This window comes from Protopterus annectens, chromosome 3.part0 (genome assembly GCF_019279795.1).
Source record: "Protopterus annectens isolate FY-2018-M chromosome 3.part0, PAN1.0, whole genome shotgun sequence".
Taxonomy (NCBI): Eukaryota; Metazoa; Chordata; order Ceratodontiformes; family Protopteridae; genus Protopterus; species Protopterus annectens.
This window is the reverse complement of record NC_056731.1, coordinates 918,997,066-919,017,047: the sequence shown is the minus strand read 5'-3', so window position 1 is coordinate 919,017,047 and position 19,982 is coordinate 918,997,066. Positions and strand designations below refer to the sequence as shown.

The window sequence follows — 19,982 nt, the reverse complement described above, 5'->3', positions numbered from 1 at the left end:
TGTGTGTGTGTATAGTTTTGTTTGAGGGTTTTCAATAAAAGAAAAAGTGCTGGAAGATGTGACACAGGCTCAAATGGAGGTGACAAGAAGCAAATGTATAAAAGACTAATCTGCTGAACAATGCATGTATGTTATATATAAATGGGGGGAATAATCTCTCAAGAATATGAGGCTTTCTGTAATGTCTTTAACCATTAATGGTCTCACATATAAATACAAAACAGAACAGTAAACTATGTTAAAAAATGTAGTGTGCAAATAGCTTTGCTAGAGGAGACGCACTTGTAAAGAACTGAACATGTGAATTTGATAAAGAAAGGTTTTCAAGATGGTTATTCAGCGGAATACCTGGGGCAAAGAGAGGAGTAGTCCTTCTAGGACTCTCAGAAGCATTGACCAAGACTTACTACAAATGTATAAACCCAAGAGCAAAATTGGTCAAAACCTCTACAGTTGCTACCCTACCATTTCTTGTAACAAACTCCCATTGGAAATTACATCAGGAACAAACTCCCATTGGGAATTACATCAGGAACAAACTCCCATTGGGAATTAGATCACTTAAACAACTCAAAGAATTTAAATTGGTCACCAAAGACTACCTAAAAAGTAGTTGGTCATGCCACTGTACTCACCCTCTATAAACAGTCTTCCTCTCCTACATAGCTTACTGTCTGCCCTCATTTTTGTGTGTTGTGTCAGCTCTCTTAGTCATCTTATCTAGGTAATTACCTGTCACTCAGTCTTAAAAATATTTCTACTTGTACACTACCGGTGTGATCTTCACTAACTGCAACTACCTTGGGTGTACTTACAAACCTTGTATACTGTTTCTGCATATATCTTAAGTTGAATGTCAGCTTAAACTCTGTAAATAATTTTATGCTTTTACTGTGCCAGCTTGAAAATGTTAATTCATTTATATGTTTTTGTAAATTTGTGAGCTTTTCCCCTCGGGCCTCCGCTGAAATAGCTCAGCCAGACAAACGCAGTCAACAAATGTAAAATAAAACAAATAAATATTAATTGCAAGAGGAGCTCCAGTAGTAATAGAAGAGGGGAAAAAAGACTGATAGATTTGTAGTGCTAAGGGGCTACTGGCAAGGGAGGAGGATTATGCTGGCATGTATTTATGTTCCACCAAAAACTGCTGTAATGGAGCTCTTTAAGAAAATTCTGGAAGAAACAGTCAGCTTAGAGCAAGGAATATTACTTACATCTGGGGACTGGAATGTGATTTACAATAGTGAAGATATGACGGGTGAGCCTGGCAGAGAAAATATAACAAAGGAGGGTAGATTTTTAAAGAAATTTATGAAAATATTTGGTATGGAGCATATGAATTCACTACTAGGAGTTCGTATTGAATTTGTATATTATTCCCCACGTTACAAAAACTGAGTTAGGCTAGACAGAATTTACATTTCACAGGGACATGTGTGTTTAATTGAAGGTCTTGATAGGCACACAGTAACTATTTCAGATCATGCGTCAATAACAACTAAAATAAAAACATGGGGGGGTAGTGAAATAAAAATGAGACACTGGCGCACTTGAAAAAAGAGGAATTTATGGAATGGGTAGTGTAAATTATTCAAGCACTATTAAAGAAACTAGAAATTTATTTTGAAAATATAGATAGGGAGTAGGATAAAATTAAAGTTGAGTTTAAAAATAAGGTGTAAATAAAAGAAATGGAGATATGGTTAAAAAGTAACCAGAATTATTTAGAAAGACTGACAAATGCTAAAGTATTGTAAAATAAGAGGAATCTCTCAGAACAAGAAGAGGAGCAACTGTAGAATGCTAAACAGAAATAAGGGATTACCTTGATAGTATGCATGACTTGAGAAAGATGCTGTTAAGCAAATGTTTTATCATAACTCTAGAGAATAGAGCACAAAACAATGTAGCACAACGACTCAGACAACAGAAAGTAGAAAGGGCTGTCACCAAGCTAAGGAAGATAAGGGATCCTGTAAAAGTACTAGAAATGTTTTGGAAATCTTATGAAAGTCTGTATAAAGCAGAGAAATATGGAAATCAAGAAAAGGTACAAATGGAAATGTTTATGGAAGAAATATGCCAAGGTTAGAAATAGAGGAGGCTCAATTACTAACGGTTGGGATAGGAGGAGATGAGATGAAAAGTGATCCATCAGATCCAGCTTCAGACCGACCCATTTCAATACTAAACCATGATTATAAAGTGATTATGCCTGTCATGGCTGAAGAAAATGAGAGTTAAACATTTGACAGCATTAACAGAACACTGATTATCCAAACAGAAGCAGAAATTAAGAAAATACAACTGTTGTTGGTGGGTCTTGATGCAGAGAAAGCAGTTGACAGAGTAAGCTGGGACTTTGAGTAGAGCAGTGGAAGCATTTGCATTCCCTGATAAAATTATAAGGTTGATTAGGAGGATATATGAGGGATCGAAGGCGAAAATTGAAGTGGGTGGAGTCCTCTCTGATATTCTCTTCTTGAGCAGAGGAGTCAGACAGGGGTGTCCTCGCTCCCCTTTATTATTTACATTATGTGTAGAACCATTGGCAAAGAAAATAAGGGACTCAGAAATTCAAAGATATAATTGGTATGGTAGTCAAGAAAAGTGGGCTCTCTTTGCAGATGGCATTATTTTATACCTTTACAAAGCGAAAAAGGGACATTACAGTACTGTGGAACATTTTGAAACAGTTTCATATCTTTTTGGATAAAAAATTAATGAAGCTAAAACAAAGGCAATAGCGGTAAACTATGTACCTGCATACAAATTGGTTTAGCAATACCCATACTTATTGGGACATGATAAAATGAAGTATTCAAGAGTATGGATTAAAAATTATTGCAATGTGGCAGCTAAGGATATGTGGGGAGAGATTAAACAAAAGATAATACAAAATCTGAAAAAATGGAAACTGCTATATGGATAGTGATAGTAAGATACAAACACTTAAAATATTTTTAGTCTCTGTAATCTTACACACAGTGAAGGCATATTTTTTATCAGCCAGGGAAGTTATGTATAGCAATTAATAAAGAGCTGATTGGTTTTATATGGGAGGTGAAGATGGCCATAGTTAAGTAGGATAAGCTTATTCTTCCAGTAAGACAGGGCGGATTGGGGTTACCTGATTTGAAGGGGTATTTCAGAGCAACAGAGTTCAGGCTGTTATACATAGCACAACAAGAAAACTATAATGCAAAGTGGAAAGAGATGATGAAAAGGGGGAAGCTCAAGAAACAAGGAGAGACTGGGATTTTGGATGCAGACCTTTAAGGAGAATAACAGTAATCATACAGAATATTATATTCATAAAGTAGCACTAAGCATACTAAAAACTAAGCCAACACGGGAATGGAGAAAAGAGATTCTCCTGATAGGGATGACTGCAGTTAGAGAAACCGACAATAGGGTTAGAAATTATTGGAGAAAACTGGAAAGGGAACCAAGGTATTGGGAGCAAATAACTAGAGAGGGAAAGATAATAGAATGGTATGGCACCATGAAGTTATTTGGACTGCAGAGTAGAGATTACTTTCCCTAGCAAGCATTAATATAAAAGTATAGGCAAATAGAAAGAAATAGGGGGTCCTAAAGGAAAGACCGCATTGGTAGAGGTTTTAGCAGAATGTAGAACAGAAGTTGCCGTTAAGAAATGAATAATTAGTAGATTATATAAAATGTTGCATGATAAGTATAAGAATCAATCAGAGGAGGTTAGAAAGGATTGGGAACAGAGATTAGATAAGCAGTTCACAAAGAAATAATGGAGAGATATATGTATGTCTCTCAAATGTGCAAGTCTAGAAGATTTAGAATGTTTGCTTGGAAGTGTTTACGTACGTATTTTTATACCCTGAATAGACTCCAGAGAATCCTCAGGCAGACAGCAAACGTTGGAGGTGTGATGGAGAAGTAAGAGGTAACTGGGAAGATTTTTTTCTGGGAGTGTAATGAGTTGGCAAAGTTTAAAGATCCCCTGCAGACTGCTCTGTTGGAGATGCTGGGTGAGTAATTTGGGGGTAACTAAGGAAATTAGTTTTTTTTTTTTTTTTTTTTTTTCTTCTTCTTTTTTTGAGCTATGATACAGAATCAGAATTGCCTAGACATAGTAAGGCCTTGCTGAGTCTAATAATGATGGCTGCCAAAAAAGTAATTACTAGAAAATGGAAATCAAAGTCTAAACCAACTTTACTAGAAGTAGCAAAGACAGTAACAGCGGTAAAGCAACTGGAATTTGGGATCTTTAGAAAAGGGAAGGAGCAAATTACCTAGGAAAAATAGGAGGCGTGTCATCAATGCATGCAGAAGAGGAACAAGGTTTAAAAGAAGGCAGGAATTGAATGAGCTAAGTAATTGATGTATAATATTTGCAGCTACAGTTGTGTCTGCATGGTTTGTTTTGTGTAATGTTTGCAACTGAGAGTGTGTCGTATGGTTTATTTTTATTTATGCAAATGTAAGATTGTTTATGCCATGCATGGTAATTTAATAGAGATTTTTCTTGTTTAAAAAAAGTTTCTACCCTTAGTACAGAAGATGGCTTGCAGTAGTTGGAAGAAAAATAAATAAGATGCTTTCACTGGTGCTTAAAACAAGGGAGGCACTGGATTAAAAAAAAGTCAAGTAACAAAAGGCTAGAAAAAATAGAAGAAGCTTTAAGTAGCTATTCAGATGAATTGATAAAGCTGCAAAAAGAGGCTGAAATGAATGAAAGATGGGCTGAATATGAGACTTATCAAGAATAACTTTAAAAAAAAATAGTAGAGCATATAAGAAAGCACACAGAGAAAAGGTGCGATTTTATCCTATACCAGATAAACTGGTAGGAAAAGATTGCACTATTTTTATGAAAGTGCAACTAACTGGACTGGTGTTCCACAGCGGGATTTGTTAATTGAAAAGACACATCATATCTATGCTCCAATTTAGCTGTAAAAAAGAAGTTAAGACTTACAGTAGCAAAGATGCAGTCACATCAGCAGAAGATGTTGCTGTTAGCAAAACTGTGGCAGAACTGTAAAATGTTATCAAATGTGGTACTAGAGTAAACTGTCTTTCGGCTTTTCCTGGTTAGGGGTCGCCACAGCGGAACTCCGGTCCGCTAATGACTGGCAGTAGATTTTTACGTGCTGGCTTGCCGGGCCTAATGCACAACCTTCAACGAAGGAACGCCCATTCACGCATGTCGACACACAGAAGACGCTCTGAGAATCGAACGTGCAATGTCTGTGAGGCGACAACGCTACCGCAGCACCACCACCGCAGTACTAGAGTGTTCTTGGAAAATGATTATTCACTGTACACCAGGCAGAAGAGAAGCAAGATTATCCCTGCAAACAAAGGGTATTGGTATGCAGGTGTGAGATTCAAATTGTTATAATCAGTTGTCTTCAGAATATTTTTTTTTCAGAAGGAGCAAAAACATTTTTGGATGCAGAACAAGCAAAAGAATAAGTTAAAAAAGTTCAGTCAGCAAAAAGTGAGCAAGTTGAATCGGGATTCTGTTTATCATTCCTCTGATGATGACATACCTCATAGACAAAACTTGCTAATAAGACATTTTCCATTGTTCCAATGGAAAATTGAGTGAGAGGAAAAAGCCCAGGAGCTGACTAGAAAAAACATCAATACCTTAGACTTGAACTAGAGACTGGTCCTTTGATGGTCAAGAGGATGAAGAAGGCCAGCAAGAATGTGGATTTGGAAACAGATGAACTGGCATTTTCATAAGATGCAGTTTAGACATGAGAATAGTTGCAGGAAGTGGGAAGAAAAGACTGGAAGTTGCTGGACTTTTAAACTGGTATGAGGGCTTTAAAGTATAATCCCCACTTTGTCGATTACCTTCCCAATCAAGGATTGATATCAGAGTATAGTCAAACAGAAAGAAACAGGGAAATCCTAAGCAAAAGACTACCACTGTTAGAGATCCTAAGCAAAAGACTACCAGTAGAATCTAGAACAGAAGCTGCTGTTAAAAAAGGATAATTACTAGAACATATAAAATATTGCATGGCAACTGTAAGAATCAGAGGAGGTTAGAAAGGATTGGGAAGCGGGATTATATAAGCACTTCTCAAAGAAATATTTGGGTATATGTGTATGTCTCCCAAATATGCAGCAAAGTCTAGAACATTTACGATCTTTGCTTGAAAATGTTTACATAGGTATTTTTATACCCAAAGTAAATTTTCCTCAGGTAGAGGCCAAATGTTGGAGGCACAATGGAGAAGAAAGAGATAACTGGGAACATATTTTTGGGAGTGTAATGATTTGGCAGACTTTAAAAATTCCCTGCACTACTCTATCAGAAACACTGGGTGAGCATATTGGTATAACTAAGGAAATTGTTTTTGAGCTGTGATACAAAATCAGAATTGCTTAGAAATAGAAAGGCCTGCTGAGTCTAAAACTGTACTGGAAGTAGTTAATATAATAGCAGAGATATAACAACTGGAAATGGGATCTTTAGAAAAGGGTAGGAGCAAATTATATATTAAAAATGGGAATTGTAACAGTACTTGCCGAATTATATTTTGGAGAAGGAAAGAGGTTTAAAAAAAGGCAGGATTTAAATGAGCTATATAATCTTTGACTTACAATGATGAGATATATTATAAGTTATGTGTAATGTTTGCAACTAAAAATACGTCAGTATGGTTTGTTTTCATTTATATAAATGTATGATTGTGTATGTCATAAGTGATGATTTAATAAAGATGTTTCTTGTTTATAAAAAAAAAAATTCCCCCATTTAACATTTAGAAGGATAATGAAGGAACCAAAGTTGTAACTTAGTAAAAATAGTAATTTGTTTTAGTAATGTGTAAAATAAATTCCTTGAAGTCAGGTGCTTGTTATACAGTAAAGTACTTCTGTAAAGCATTCAGAGGTGCTGTAACTGTGATATGAGATGAGTCTGATCAGTGACTTCTGATAATGCAAGTGATGTTAAAGTATGAAACTGCTTTTTTTTCTCAACTGCAGTTTAGCTGAGGTTTATAATGTAAAAAGAAAAAAGGATTGATATAGGCAATTTAATGTGATCTGCGACTGCCAAGGGGAAGAGGTTGCAGTGAACTGACACTGTGTGTTAAATTGCAGTGGTTACACAGAAGGTAGATGTGTACACTAAAATGTAAAATGTTAGTTTTCTAACATTTGAAATTGGCTATGCCATGAAACTGCAGAACAATTAGCTGGTCTCTATCTGCAAGCAGAGATTTGCAGTTGTAGTTAAACTGTCTTTGGGCACAGGCAGTTAATCAGGTAGTACACTTCGAGGCATCAATGTGGAGAAACACTAAAAGCAGTACTTAAAGGGAAAGTGACCAGCAGTTAGTGATTTAGTGATGACAATAATCTTGCTTCTGTACTATGATAAATGGTGCATAAACTGCCAGTCTAGTATTTCTTCCCATGCTTCAGTATTAAAAAAATAAATACAATTGACATTTTACATAAGCTGATGCTACAAAGTATAAACCAGAGTATGAACTTTAACATTCTGCTAAGCAGGTATTGTTAATGATCATCTCAAAACCAAAAAAAACCACACTTAGCACAATGACTTAGGCAACAGAAAATAGAAAATGCTGTTGCCAACCAAAAACTCTGAAGAGGTTTTGTAGATATTTTGGAAATTCTGTGAGAATCTATGTAAAGACGAATGGGGAACCAAGAAAAGACACAAATGGAAATATAATTTATGGAAGACATAAACATGCTGAGGTTAGAAGAAAGTGAGGCTCGAGAATTAATGGGTAAGATGGAAGAAGAAGAATCAGTCAGTAGGGAAGTCCCCATTGAAAAAGTGGCGGTCCTGTAGACGTTTGCAATTTTGGAAGGAAGAAAGTGACAAATATCTGGAAGGTTATGCTTAACAGTATTTAAAAAGTGGGTCGGTACCAGCATCTTGGAAGAAAGCTGTGGTAGCTTTACTGAAAGGGCAAAACCCCTTTAAACCCAGCTTCATATAAATCAATTTCAATGTTGAACCATGATTGTAAAGTGTTCATTTCTAGCTAAGAGAATGAATAAGTTGCTGTCAAAACTGACAGATGTGGATCAATGTGGTTTTGTGGAAGAAGGAAAACATCTGACAACATTACAAGAATGATGATGATCCAAAGGGATGCAGAGTGCAAGACCACCATGCTATTGTTAGTGAGTCTTGATACAGAGAAACATTTAGTAGAAATAGTTGGGTTTTTATAAGTAGGGCCATGACAGCATTTGCATTTCCTGATAAAATAATGGAGTTAAATAGGAAGATGTATGCCTGGTCAGAGGCAAAAATTAAGGTGGGAGGGTTCTGTTCTGACAAGCTGTGTTTGAATAGAGAAACCAGGCAGGGTTGTCCTCTTTCCCCTTTATTTGCCTTGTATACTTAATATTATATTATACTTGGAGCCATTTGCAAAGAAAATAAGGGACTCGCAAATTCAGTAGTTTAACTGGTATGGTGCCTAGTAAAAACTAGCCTTATTTGCAGATATTTTGTTCTTGACAAATCCATGAAAGGTTATTTTAGCATTGTGGAACATTTTGAGACCGTTCAATTTTTTTTCAAGATATAATATAAATGAAGATAAAACAAAGGCTATAGCAGTAAACTGTGTTGCCACACATGATTAGGTTCGGCAGTACACATAGGTTTAGGGACATAAGATGAAGTATTTGTGCTTTGGTTAAAAATAATTCTATTATGGCAGTTAAGTATATATGGGAAGAAACTAAAAAGGTTTTACAAAAACTGAGATGTTAAAAGCTTTTGACTATAGATATGGATAGAAAATTATAAGCAATGAAAATCGTTCTAGTTCCTTTAATGGTGTACGCACATCAGACATATTTTTTATCAAGAAGAAGCTGTGGACCATAATTAATAATGAATTGTCAGAATTTATTTGGGAGGAAAAGAGGCCAAGAGTTAAGTGAGTTAAGTTGTTTCTTTCCACTGGATAAGGTAGGTTTTGGGACCATAATTAATAAAGAATTGATGGCATTTATTTGGAAGGGAGAAAGAGTAAAAATTAAATGGGTTAAGTTGTTTATCCCTGCTGAATAAGGTAACAGGTAATCCAAAAAGCTCAAATCAGGTGTGGTATCCCACCTGTGACCCAAAGAGTGACAGGACTAACTGGAAACAGAGTACAAAGGATTAGTCCAGATAAAATCACTTCAGCTAGCAAATGTAGTAGACACTGTCTCTCTGATCCCCTCCCTATGAGAGGTATAAAGATGTCTTGTTGAAGTTTCACATCAGTTAAGTAGGTAGATGGATGAGTGTTCTTATTCTAATGACTGAATAAGGTGGCTTAACATTACCATAAGTGAGGAATACTTTAGAGCTACATAATTAAGGTTCATAGGTATAACATAAGCAGAAGACTACAAATCAAAGTGAAAAGAAATTATGTTGAAATGAGGAGAGTTCACATAAGAGAGCAGTATGTTAGATTAAGGGTCTTTATGAGAACCATAACAACCATACAGAATATTATATTTACAAAATAGCAGGAAGCATTTTGAGAAGTAGGCCAATAGAGGAATGGAGAAAGGAGATTTTTTATCAGTAGGGATGACTGCAAGTAGGGCTTAGAAAATAGAAGACCGAGCTGGAATTTACTGTAGAAAATTAGCAAGGAAACCAATGATCTGATATTGTTAATCCTCGTTCATTCCTTACGTGTGGGTATCTGTTCCAACCTCAGAACTGAGACGGCTATCTTCCAAGCTCGCCAGGAAAAAAACAGCAACAAAACGACTAATGCTCCACAAAAGAAATAAATCCACGAACTTGCAAGCAAGTAATGCAAACTTTTTATTCCATAAAGCGCTTTTCATCTGGCTGGATAGCTAGACTTCTTCATATACAATTAAATGTTCAAAACACAGTATATAGCATGGACATCAGTCAGCTGATCTGCCCTACTAATTAAAACAGCTGACCAACACCAACCAATGCATATACATACCCTCACAGCCTAAACCAAAATGCCGAAAACACACATACCATGAATTATAACTACTTCTAGTTAAGTTAATTCTTCTCCTTCTTTTGACTTTTTCCCGGTTAGGAGTCGCCACAGCGGCTCACCTGTCGTCTAGTTGCCAGCCCGACGCCCAACCTTCTACTGAAGGCACACACTCGCACCTAGGGCCAATTTGGAGTGTCCAATCCACCTACAGCATATCTTTGGGATGTGGGAGGAAACCGGAGCACCCGGAGGAAACCCACGCGACCACAGGGAGGACATGCAGACTCCACACAGAAGGCACCCCAGCCGTGGATCGAACCGGAGAACCTCTTGCTGTGAGGCGACAATGCTAACCACTGCATCACCGTGGCCGCCCTACTTCTAGTTAAGTTAATTAAAACATACTAACATTAATTTAAATCATAATTTATATATTTATAAATATTCTAAAAACATTCTAAAAGCTTCCAAGCTCACGTCAGCTACAAACTCCCGAGCTAAAACTCTTACCCAGAATTCCCCTCTCCCTGTTACCTCAGATTTCGTTTGCCGCATCGCCATTCGGTCGTGTCAAGCTACTTCTCTTGAGTTAAGTACAATATTTTTCTTCATACTAAATTCTAAAACAGTTTTTTCTCACAGAAAAGTTATTAGATAGTTTTCTCTTACCTTATCGCATTTAGCGATTACCCTTTCTTGAATCTTTTGTATTCCTTTCCTCCCCTTTACCGCAAGGTAATTTCTTTTTGACCATCATTGGTAAACCTCCTTTCCTTCTTACCTTCTTGTAATTCTTGTACCATTGCTGGTATTTTTTCTGGGTTTACTACTTTCTTTCTAACATGGCAGATAAAAAAGTTAGTCCAGGATTTAAAAGATGTTTAGATTGTGGCCATAAATTACCTACTTCAGATGCACATTCCCTGTGTGTCTATTGCTTGGGTGTGCCTCATTTAACAGTTGACCCGCCCTGCGGGATTTGTAAGAATTTCTCTAACAGGACGTTGATTGAGAGAAAAAATAAATTAATATTGAAGGAGCTACTTAAATCTCCTTTTTCAAAGGCTATTTCTGTGTCGGAGGCTTCAACCCCTCCAAGATCCCATAAGAAAAAGAGTGATGAACATATAAAGGCCGACTGTACAGTTGATGCAGACTGTCACAATGTAGATGGATTTTTCAACGTCCATTGCCTTTTCGGCTCCGACAACTTACCTGACACCGACTACCCTCTCAGCACCGACCATTCAGTTATCAGTACCGATTTTTCGGTTCCAGCCTTAGCGCCGACAACCACTTCGGTATCGACCTTATCGACGGTGCAGACCATGACTTCGGCAACAATGATTTCCTCGGTGCAGACACCTGTAGTTCAGTCCTTTACAGCCCCATTGTTTTCAGTGCAGACCTCCGAGGTTGTCACCGAGCTTACCCCATCTTTGGATAGACCTGACTCCCCCTTAGCCATGTCCTTGAAATCCACTAGAAGCCTCTCTGAACATGTGTTGTGTCTTGTGGATCAAGTGCTTTTGGCCATAGGTATCCTGCCCCCCTCAGGACCTATCCTTCCTCCGGAGGTTATCACCCTTTACCAAAGACCCCTACTTATTCTCCTTCTTCATTGCCTTTGAAACCCCTTGATATAGCAGTCTTCCCCCTCTACGATTCCCTTTATGGACCTCACTAAGGAGCCACAGTTGCCTTTGTAGCAGGAAAGTTTTGCTACCACCCAGGATGTCAGCTGTGGCATATGTAATTTGGTGTTTCACAGCCATCCAGGGACTCCAAGTCGGCAGGCTGAGCCACTTAAGAGAGGGGTGACCCCTGCCCTGGGCAGTCACAACTCTTCAGGAGGACCGGCATTCCAGCTAATGGACAAAGCACTAGCGTCGGTTGGCGATCCTGTGCTATCACTCTCCCTGCCCTCCTCTGGACCGCAATGTACACAGGTTGCTCCTAGCAGACACCGGGCGCAAGGGCTCAGAATATACTCCCACAGGAGACCCCTTTTGCGCGGTCTTCCCCAGCTTCTCCCTTTGAGGAAGTTCATCAAAAGAGCTTGTGCAAGAGGAAGCACATGGACTCCACAGAGGAGTCCCTTACTGAAAACACAGACTTTGATGATGGGGAAGGGTCCCCCTTGCTCACCCTCTGAGGTATCCTTTGGTGATATCCATGAAATTCTTAAACAGAGAGATGACTGGCAGCCCTCGAACCCAACCTCTAAAGAGTCTGTGTTCCTGCAGGCCTTTTGCACCCGGCCCCCTACCACCTGGGTTACTCCACCTGCTGACGAACTGGTCCGGCTCGTCGTGCAGCATGCGAGTTAGGCTCCTGACACCGTTGAGGCCATTCACCGGAGGCCAGATAAAATTTTGTCCCCTTCTGCTACTGATCTCCATTGGACCAAAGGTGTTGCTTTAGATGCTTTGGTGGTGGCGGCCGCAACTAAAAAGGACCTGGTGGAAGAAGAAAGCCAGACTGTCCATCTGCCCAACAAAGAGTCCCGGGCTGTGAATAGGGAAGCGTACTTTTGCATCAGCGACCTTTGCAATCAGGTCCCTGAACTATGTGGCACACTTTACCAGGCTTCAAAGAGATTTAATTTCTGAGCTGTCTGAAACTTTGGCTAGTGCTGTGTCTGATGAGGTCTGTGACAATGTGGCCTCTCAGCTAGCCACCATTGAATCGCTATCTAACTCCTCCATGCGCCTGATATCTCATGCATCAGAAGGGGCAGCTAGAGCAGTGAGTTTAGGCATTGTTCTGAGATGACACGCCTGGATGCGCTTGTGTGATTTCGCGGAACCCTTCAAGGCTTCCTTTCTCAATGCTCCCATCGAAGCCTCTTCATTGTTTGGACCCAAGGTTAAACGCACACTGGCCAGATGTGAACAGGACGGTAAGACCCTTTCTGCCGTGGGTGTCCGTTATTCTTCCCCTCAACAGGCTTTCTCCAGAAACCAGAAGAGTGGGAAGATATGGTACAAAAAGTCTTGGGGTCCTTTCCTTGACACACAGGCCGAGTTCTCCCCTAGAGGCAGAGGGGGAAACTCACAGGGAAGATGCCCTTTTTGGGGCAGAGGGGGTTTGCATAACCAGGGTTCCAGGGACTCTTTCCCTGGCCAATCCTACCAGCGCTCCTGAAGAGCGGCCCAACTGCTTTCCTCTGGAAGTGGTTGGGGGTTGTTTCTCTTTGTACCCTTCTGCCTGGCTAACCATCACCACCGATTCTTGGGTACAAAGGATAATAACCAGAGGTTATCATATTCCCTTGGACCTTTGTCCCTCTCCGCCATCAAACTTACCCGACGTTCCACCCAGTCAAAGGGAAGAAGCATTAGAGATTTCAAAACTGCTAAGTAAAAGTCATCCAAATAGTTTCTCCAGACCAGATAGGATCCGGATTCTACTCAAGACTATTTTTGGTGCCAAAGAAAACCGGGGACTGGAGACCAATTTTGGATCTTAGTGTATTGAACAAGTTTGTAAAAATACAAAAATTTCGGATGGTCACAGTACAGTCTATCCTTCCTCTTTTGGAAAAAGACGATTGGATGTGCTCGATAGATCTTCAAGATGCGAACTACCACATAAAAGTAGACAGACCATCAAGAAGAATCCTTCGCTTCTGTGCAGGAGCCAGTCGCTATCAGTTCAGAGTACTGCCCTTTGGACTGTCTACAGCCCCCAGAGTGTTCACAAAGTGAATGGCAGTCGTCACAGCTCACTTGCGACTACAAGGATTCCAGGTGTTTCCATACCTAGACGACTGGCTCATCTCCACCCCCACCAGACATCTATTGGAAGAAGCCCTGGCATACTCTCTCCTCTCTGCAGAAAGGCTAGGCATAACCATAAACTGGCAAAAATCCAATCTCACCCCATCTCAGTCCACAGAATTCATAGGGGTCATCTTGAATACAAAGAATTGCAGAGCATCCATTCCAGAGCACAGAATTCTAAGACTAAAGCAACAACTGAACCAAATCCTTCTAAGGGAGAAATCCACAGCGCGCTCTGTTCTACAGTTGGCATTGGGCGATGGCTACCAACCATTTTCTTCTAGCAACACACATTCCCGGGAGTTCCAACGTGATAGCAGACAGACTCAGCAGGTGTATACTACAACCTCACGAGTGGTCCCTGAATCCCTTGATAGCGGCAGACATTTTCAGCTGCTGGGTCTTCCTTGCTGCAACCTCTTTGCGTCCCTGACCAACTACAAATGGAGCAACTATTTTCGTCCTGATTCCCCCTCTGGGACAGTCACCCAGGGGCGCTCTAGGCTACGATTGGCCCTCTGGTCTACTTTATGCATTCCCACCTCTTCCCCTCATTTCCCAGTTTCTGAAGAAAGCCCGCCAGTTGAAGAGCAAAGTAATCCTCATAGCACCATATTTGATGGAGTCATTTATATACATTTACATATTTATGACCTTTGTATATTTGGTTTTAAAAATATATATAAAACATTTTTAATTAATATTTTTAATTAATAATTTCTGAAATGTATTTATAATGTATTTATATTGGTTTTATGATTCCCTATGGAATTCTAAATAGTTAGAATATGAATTAGGTTTTCCATTAACAATATGGTATAATTCATTTATATATATATATATATATATATTTCTTAAGATTTTTTATATATTTATGTACAAATTATAGAATACATATAGGCTTAGAGGGAGTAGATGCATTTATAGTAAGAAGAATTTTATAGCATTATAGTCCTCGGAGCCTATTAGAAAAGCATGTAATTTGGTTAAAACGCCACTAGATGGCGCCATTTAGCTATTCAACTCTCTCTCTTACTGTGTCCCTGATTTTGGTTTCATTTTTTAAACGAAGCTTAGCGAAGCTTTTTTATTAACTAAATGATCTGATTTAAACATGGTGGTTATGCATTCTTATAGTAGTGGATTTTAAACTATTGTTTTTTTTAAAGTATTGATTCAAATAAGATGGCAATGATGTTAAATAACCATCTAGTTATTTTCATTCACTGAGACCCTGAGCTTGTTACTAGATTCAAATGAAGCTGAGTGTAGCTTCCTTGAATAAGTAAATGATCCGATACTACTTTAGTGTGGTAACATTTACTTTAGAAAAGGTTTCTTTTAAAGATGTTTCTTTTGGAACATTTATTTAAATAGGATGTTTTGGATGAAATGGATTTATTATTATGTTGTGAGTTTTGTTTATTTATATGGAGACATTCAAACTGTTGTATATATGAAACTAATCATCCGAAGTACTCTGAAAGTAATTGATGTAATTAAATGGATGCACTGGTTGGTTAGGTTTTGTCACAAGATGTATATATATATATATATATATATATATATATATATATATATATATATAAAATAATAGTTTGAATATATCTAGTATGCTGATGGTTATATTTGTGACGAAAAACGCGGAAAAGTAGTTCAGAGTTTCTTTGTGGATTTTAGTGCTTGGATTTAATAAAGTGTGTTCCTGTGGCTCGTGGCTCCTAGTGCTTCTATTTTCTGTTTGATCTTTAGAAAAGAGAAGGAACAGACTATGGAGAAATATTATGGGATCTGTGAGAACAATACATGCATAATGATCCTCAGTCTGGAGTGAAATTTCAGGGAATGCAGGAGTTGAGCAATCTGAGTAATATTCAATTGAATAATAAATGCTGAGAAAATGAAAAATCTGTCTGTTTGCTTGTAACTGTGTAAATCCAACTAATAAAGAGGTTTGAAAAAAAAACATAACTAAGTCATTCCCTCTTTTGAAAAAAAAAAAACATAACTAGTCATTCCCTGTTCAAGACCTTTTTGTTCTTTAAAGCTTATAGAACTGTTATCTATTCATTAACTACAAATGGGTGTTTCACATACACAGACCAAAAGTGAACATAGTTCTTTATGCTTTATATACTTCCATCATTTTTTTACATCTAGTTTGATATTTATACATTAAGCAAGATACCTGAAAAACAATATCAGACCTCACTCCACCTCATAGAGAGGCAGTGTGAATTATGGAGCTGTTCTTGAAGCATCATGCCAATTTTTGTGGTATTGTTCAAGAGACTTTGCATTTCCACAGGTTTTACTGAAAAGGACAGAAGACCTTTGGTACAGTTTGTTCTGTACTTTACAGTGGATAGTGGTGTAGTTTTATGATTTTTTTCATGAAATTAATCAAACTCTTTTGAGTCGGTGTAGTGCAGGAGATAAAGGTGTTTAAAATGCCTTTGTTGCATAATAAAAAAGGAAAAGTCAGGAGGAGGATTTTAACCAATGAGTATGGTATTGCTTCCGAAGTTATGCAGTTACCCATTTTCTTACTGACTCACCAGTACAGTAGGCATGTCTTTATGGTTTTAGCACTGGAGCATTTTATTTGTTGTAATGTGTTTCTTCTGTTTTTCTTTACATTATGGAGGAAATGTATGCCGTAGTCTACAGCTCTGTTCTGACTTGATTATTGTAGTGTGATGTACAACAGCATTAATGGACAGTATTTTGTAAGCCAACTGCATTTATTAAAATTATTTCTATGTTTCCATTGTTTCCTCATTAACCACTTCATCGTCTTCTATCCCATAGAATCGCCCATTTCAGTGTCACAAAGGTGTTTCTCTTTCATGATTTAGCATTTACAGTGTTCTTCATTGCAGCCATATTTATAATTTGGTTTAGTGATGCTAAAGTGTATTTATTTATATATGTATGTATGTGTGTATTAAATAAATTGAGAATTTTTTCAACTTTTTGTAGTAAACTATGATGTTACTTCGGCAAAGGACATGTTGTTAATGGCATGTTCCCAAGATGAACAGAAGAAATGGGTCAGCCACTTGGTAAAGAAGATCCCCAAAAGTCCACCATCATCTTCAGGCACATTTGTACGAGCGTCCCCAAGGACAGTTTCAACAAGATCTGCAAGCCAGTCATTCCGTAAAAATGTAAAAAATGCTGCTGGCAAACCCAGGTAATGTCATTTTTAATAATTGTTTGACATAAATGGATTTGGATAATTTAGAGTGGATCTCATACTTTACTGATATGGATGTTTTTACTGTTTTATTAGTTATGTATTTTAAAATTCTGCTGTACTAAAAGAAACTTCTGAATATGTGCTGATGATAAAAACTGATGTTTTGGTGCATTTTCAGTAGTGAAAGTAGGAATGAAAGCCAGCTGCCTTCCATGCTGGAAGCACATGATTCTAGAACTGTCCTAAATGGTATCTGGAGATGTGTAGAAACTGTATGTGGCATTTGTACTTGATGTTCATATGTCACACGCACAAAAAAAATAAACCCATTGGAAGAAGGAAGGACATCTTCACTGTATCCAACAGACTTATTTCAGCTTTGTGAAAAAACACATGGTGCACTTTCAGTATAACAACTGTAGTTTGGAAATTTTTTTGCAGAGTCTTTCATTAGCACTCTACCCCCAGGCACACACACTCACTATTTTTGTTTAACACATTTGAGCTTCAGTGAGTTACCCTTAAAAACAGCTGTTCACTTGAGCTGAAAGTTGCATTAATTTATAACATCACATGAGGACTTAAAGCTGCATTTTTATTAAAAAAAATTGTTTTAACATTTGTTTGTGATCTTTCCTTTTGTATGTGTGCATATTTGTTTCCTCTGTAGCTTAAGGGTGGAAGAACCCAGATGTTTTTCGTGTTTCACTGTTGCAGTCATCACACTTGGGTCATCCTGTCAGGGATAGCCCTCAGTCGGCCCGAATACCAGAGGCTTAGTATTTCTGCATTGGTTGCTATCACTCCAGGACTGATGTCAGGTCATCAGTGTTCTAAAAACGGGCAGCCAATGCCATTACATCAGTCTTTCTTGCCGGGGAGCCTGAAGCAGAAGCAGTTCGCACGAGTGCCAGTCGGCCACTACCTGAGTTTTCGTTTCTGAAATTGAAGTCTTCTAAAGCTAAGTACCCCTTTGGGGATCCTTTTTTCTTGCTCTAACCGATGTCAGAAAAAGTTAACAGTTGTATCTCCTGTGGAAAGCAAATACCACACTGAGATTTCCTTTCTTACTGCGTCACCTGTTTAGGCCCAGACCACGACGTCCTTCGCTGTCGGTTTTGTGCTTCGCCAGAACTATACGTCGTCGGGCCCTTATCGTAGCTAAAGATTTTTGCTCTCGATTTCCGTATTCCGAAATGGCTTTGGTAAGCCATCCGACTAACGATCTTCTGAAAAAATGTAAGGATAGAGACGGACCTCACAGGTCCAAAACTGCTGACAATGCTTCCGTTAATCTAGTCGCCAGTTCACCGGTACTCAGGCGCTTTCGCAGCCCCTGATGCCAGCTTCTGTGGATTCGCAGACCGCTACCAAGACCCGTTCGAAGTCCGGTATGCCACAAGACTCTTCTTTGACTACGGAACCTGCGGATGTCTCTACCTTGGATGGGTCCAGAGCCGCTGTGCAGGCACCAGCTTCCGAGGAAGTTCTTTGCACTACTGATATTTGACACAAACAGACGACTTCTTTCCCATCTTCAGTTCTTTCTAAAACTACTGCGTTTCTAAGGCCCAGGGTACGAACTACGCCTGAAAAAACGATGACTCAAGTTCATGTGCCTGCTTCCATGCCTCAATCTCAAATGCTTAAAATGGCAGAAGACCTTATGTTAATTAGAGGAATTCAGCTTACCCCTGCTAAAAGAAAGAGACTTGTCCCCAGCAACGTTATGTGACCAAGAGTCCGACAACTGTGAGGTTTCTGATTATGAAGACATACCCTTATCTGCTTATGAGGATTCAGATGCAGAGGAATCCATTCCTTCTGCCTCTCCTCCAGAGGGTTTTTCTTTTGGTGAAACCTTACATACCTTGAGAGAGCATTTCCATTGGGAATGCCAGGATTATCCTCAGTCTAAAAGGAGACTAAGGGAATTTTTAGATTTACCACTGCACAGACTCTTAGCTATTCCTCCGTTGCTGGATGTTGTGGATGATGTTTTCATGGATTCCAGTCTAACTCCTGATACTCTGTCTCCTGATCCCAGGAAACTTGACAAGTATTACAGAGTCCCTGACTCACCCAAATTTATTTTCAAAAATCTTACTGCTGACCCAGAGGTCATCTCCCAAGGACCTAAAGGAATAAAAACCACAGCTAAGAATCCCACCCTTTTGGACAGGGATTCCCAAGCTTTAGACAGATGGGGTAAAAAAGTATGCACCTCTGAAACTCTTGCCATTAGAGCATTAAATTGTCAGTTCCACATGCTGAAATACCAGCAACATACTATGGAACTTATTAAACAAAAATTGTCTATCTTCCCAGACTCTGCAGAAAATAAAGAATTACAGGAGCTTATGCATTCTGCAAGCCAAGTTATTAAGCATAACCTGCAATGTGGGTTTGACGCCCTAGAAGCATCCTGCAGGGCAGCAGTCACAGGTTATTTACTTAGAAGACATGCTTGGCTTAAGGAATAGACCTTGCTAGACCATGTCAAAGCAAAACTATTAGACACACTACTGAACAAAGACAATCTGTTTGGTACCAAAGCAGAGGAGGTTTTATGCAGACAGTTAGACTTTTTGCAAGTCCAGCCTCTGAGATTCAGTAGGCATTGCCATTCAAACATTGGTTCTTTCCAGCCCCCTCAAGGCCGCCTCAGAATAGACCTAGGGGAAGCAGACCCCCCCCCCCAAACAGCAGTCCCAGGGAATGCAGAGATCTAAGCAATGGAGTACCTCCACTTCTAAAACAGGGAGTGTAAGCCACCCCCTTATGGAGAGAATTCACAATGATTTTTCAAATCCACCTCTTACCTCTGGCCACCTGCTTGTTCCCCTAGGAGGAAAACTTGCCTCCCATGCAAAAAACTGGGCCTCCATCACCAATGATTGATGGGTCCTCAACATAGTGTCCCAGGGGTACAGATTTTATTTCCACACACTGCCAACCCCAAAAGGGTTCCCAGATCTTCCTCCAAACCACTGGGCAGAGGCA

General features: G+C 39.0%; 1 protein-coding gene across 1 annotated transcript in view; it reads left to right on the top strand.

The window, feature by feature from the left end:
* The window catches only part of ROCK1 (Rho associated coiled-coil containing protein kinase 1), a 4,526,103-nt gene that overhangs the window by 4,446,902 nt on the left and 59,219 nt on the right, over window positions 1–19,982 (top strand). Inside the window, exon 31 of the mRNA XM_044065727.1 lies at window positions 16,760–16,973. Coding sequence (XP_043921662.1) covers window positions 16,760–16,973 — 214 coding nt within the window. The remainder of the gene's footprint in view (window positions 1–16,759; window positions 16,974–19,982) is intronic.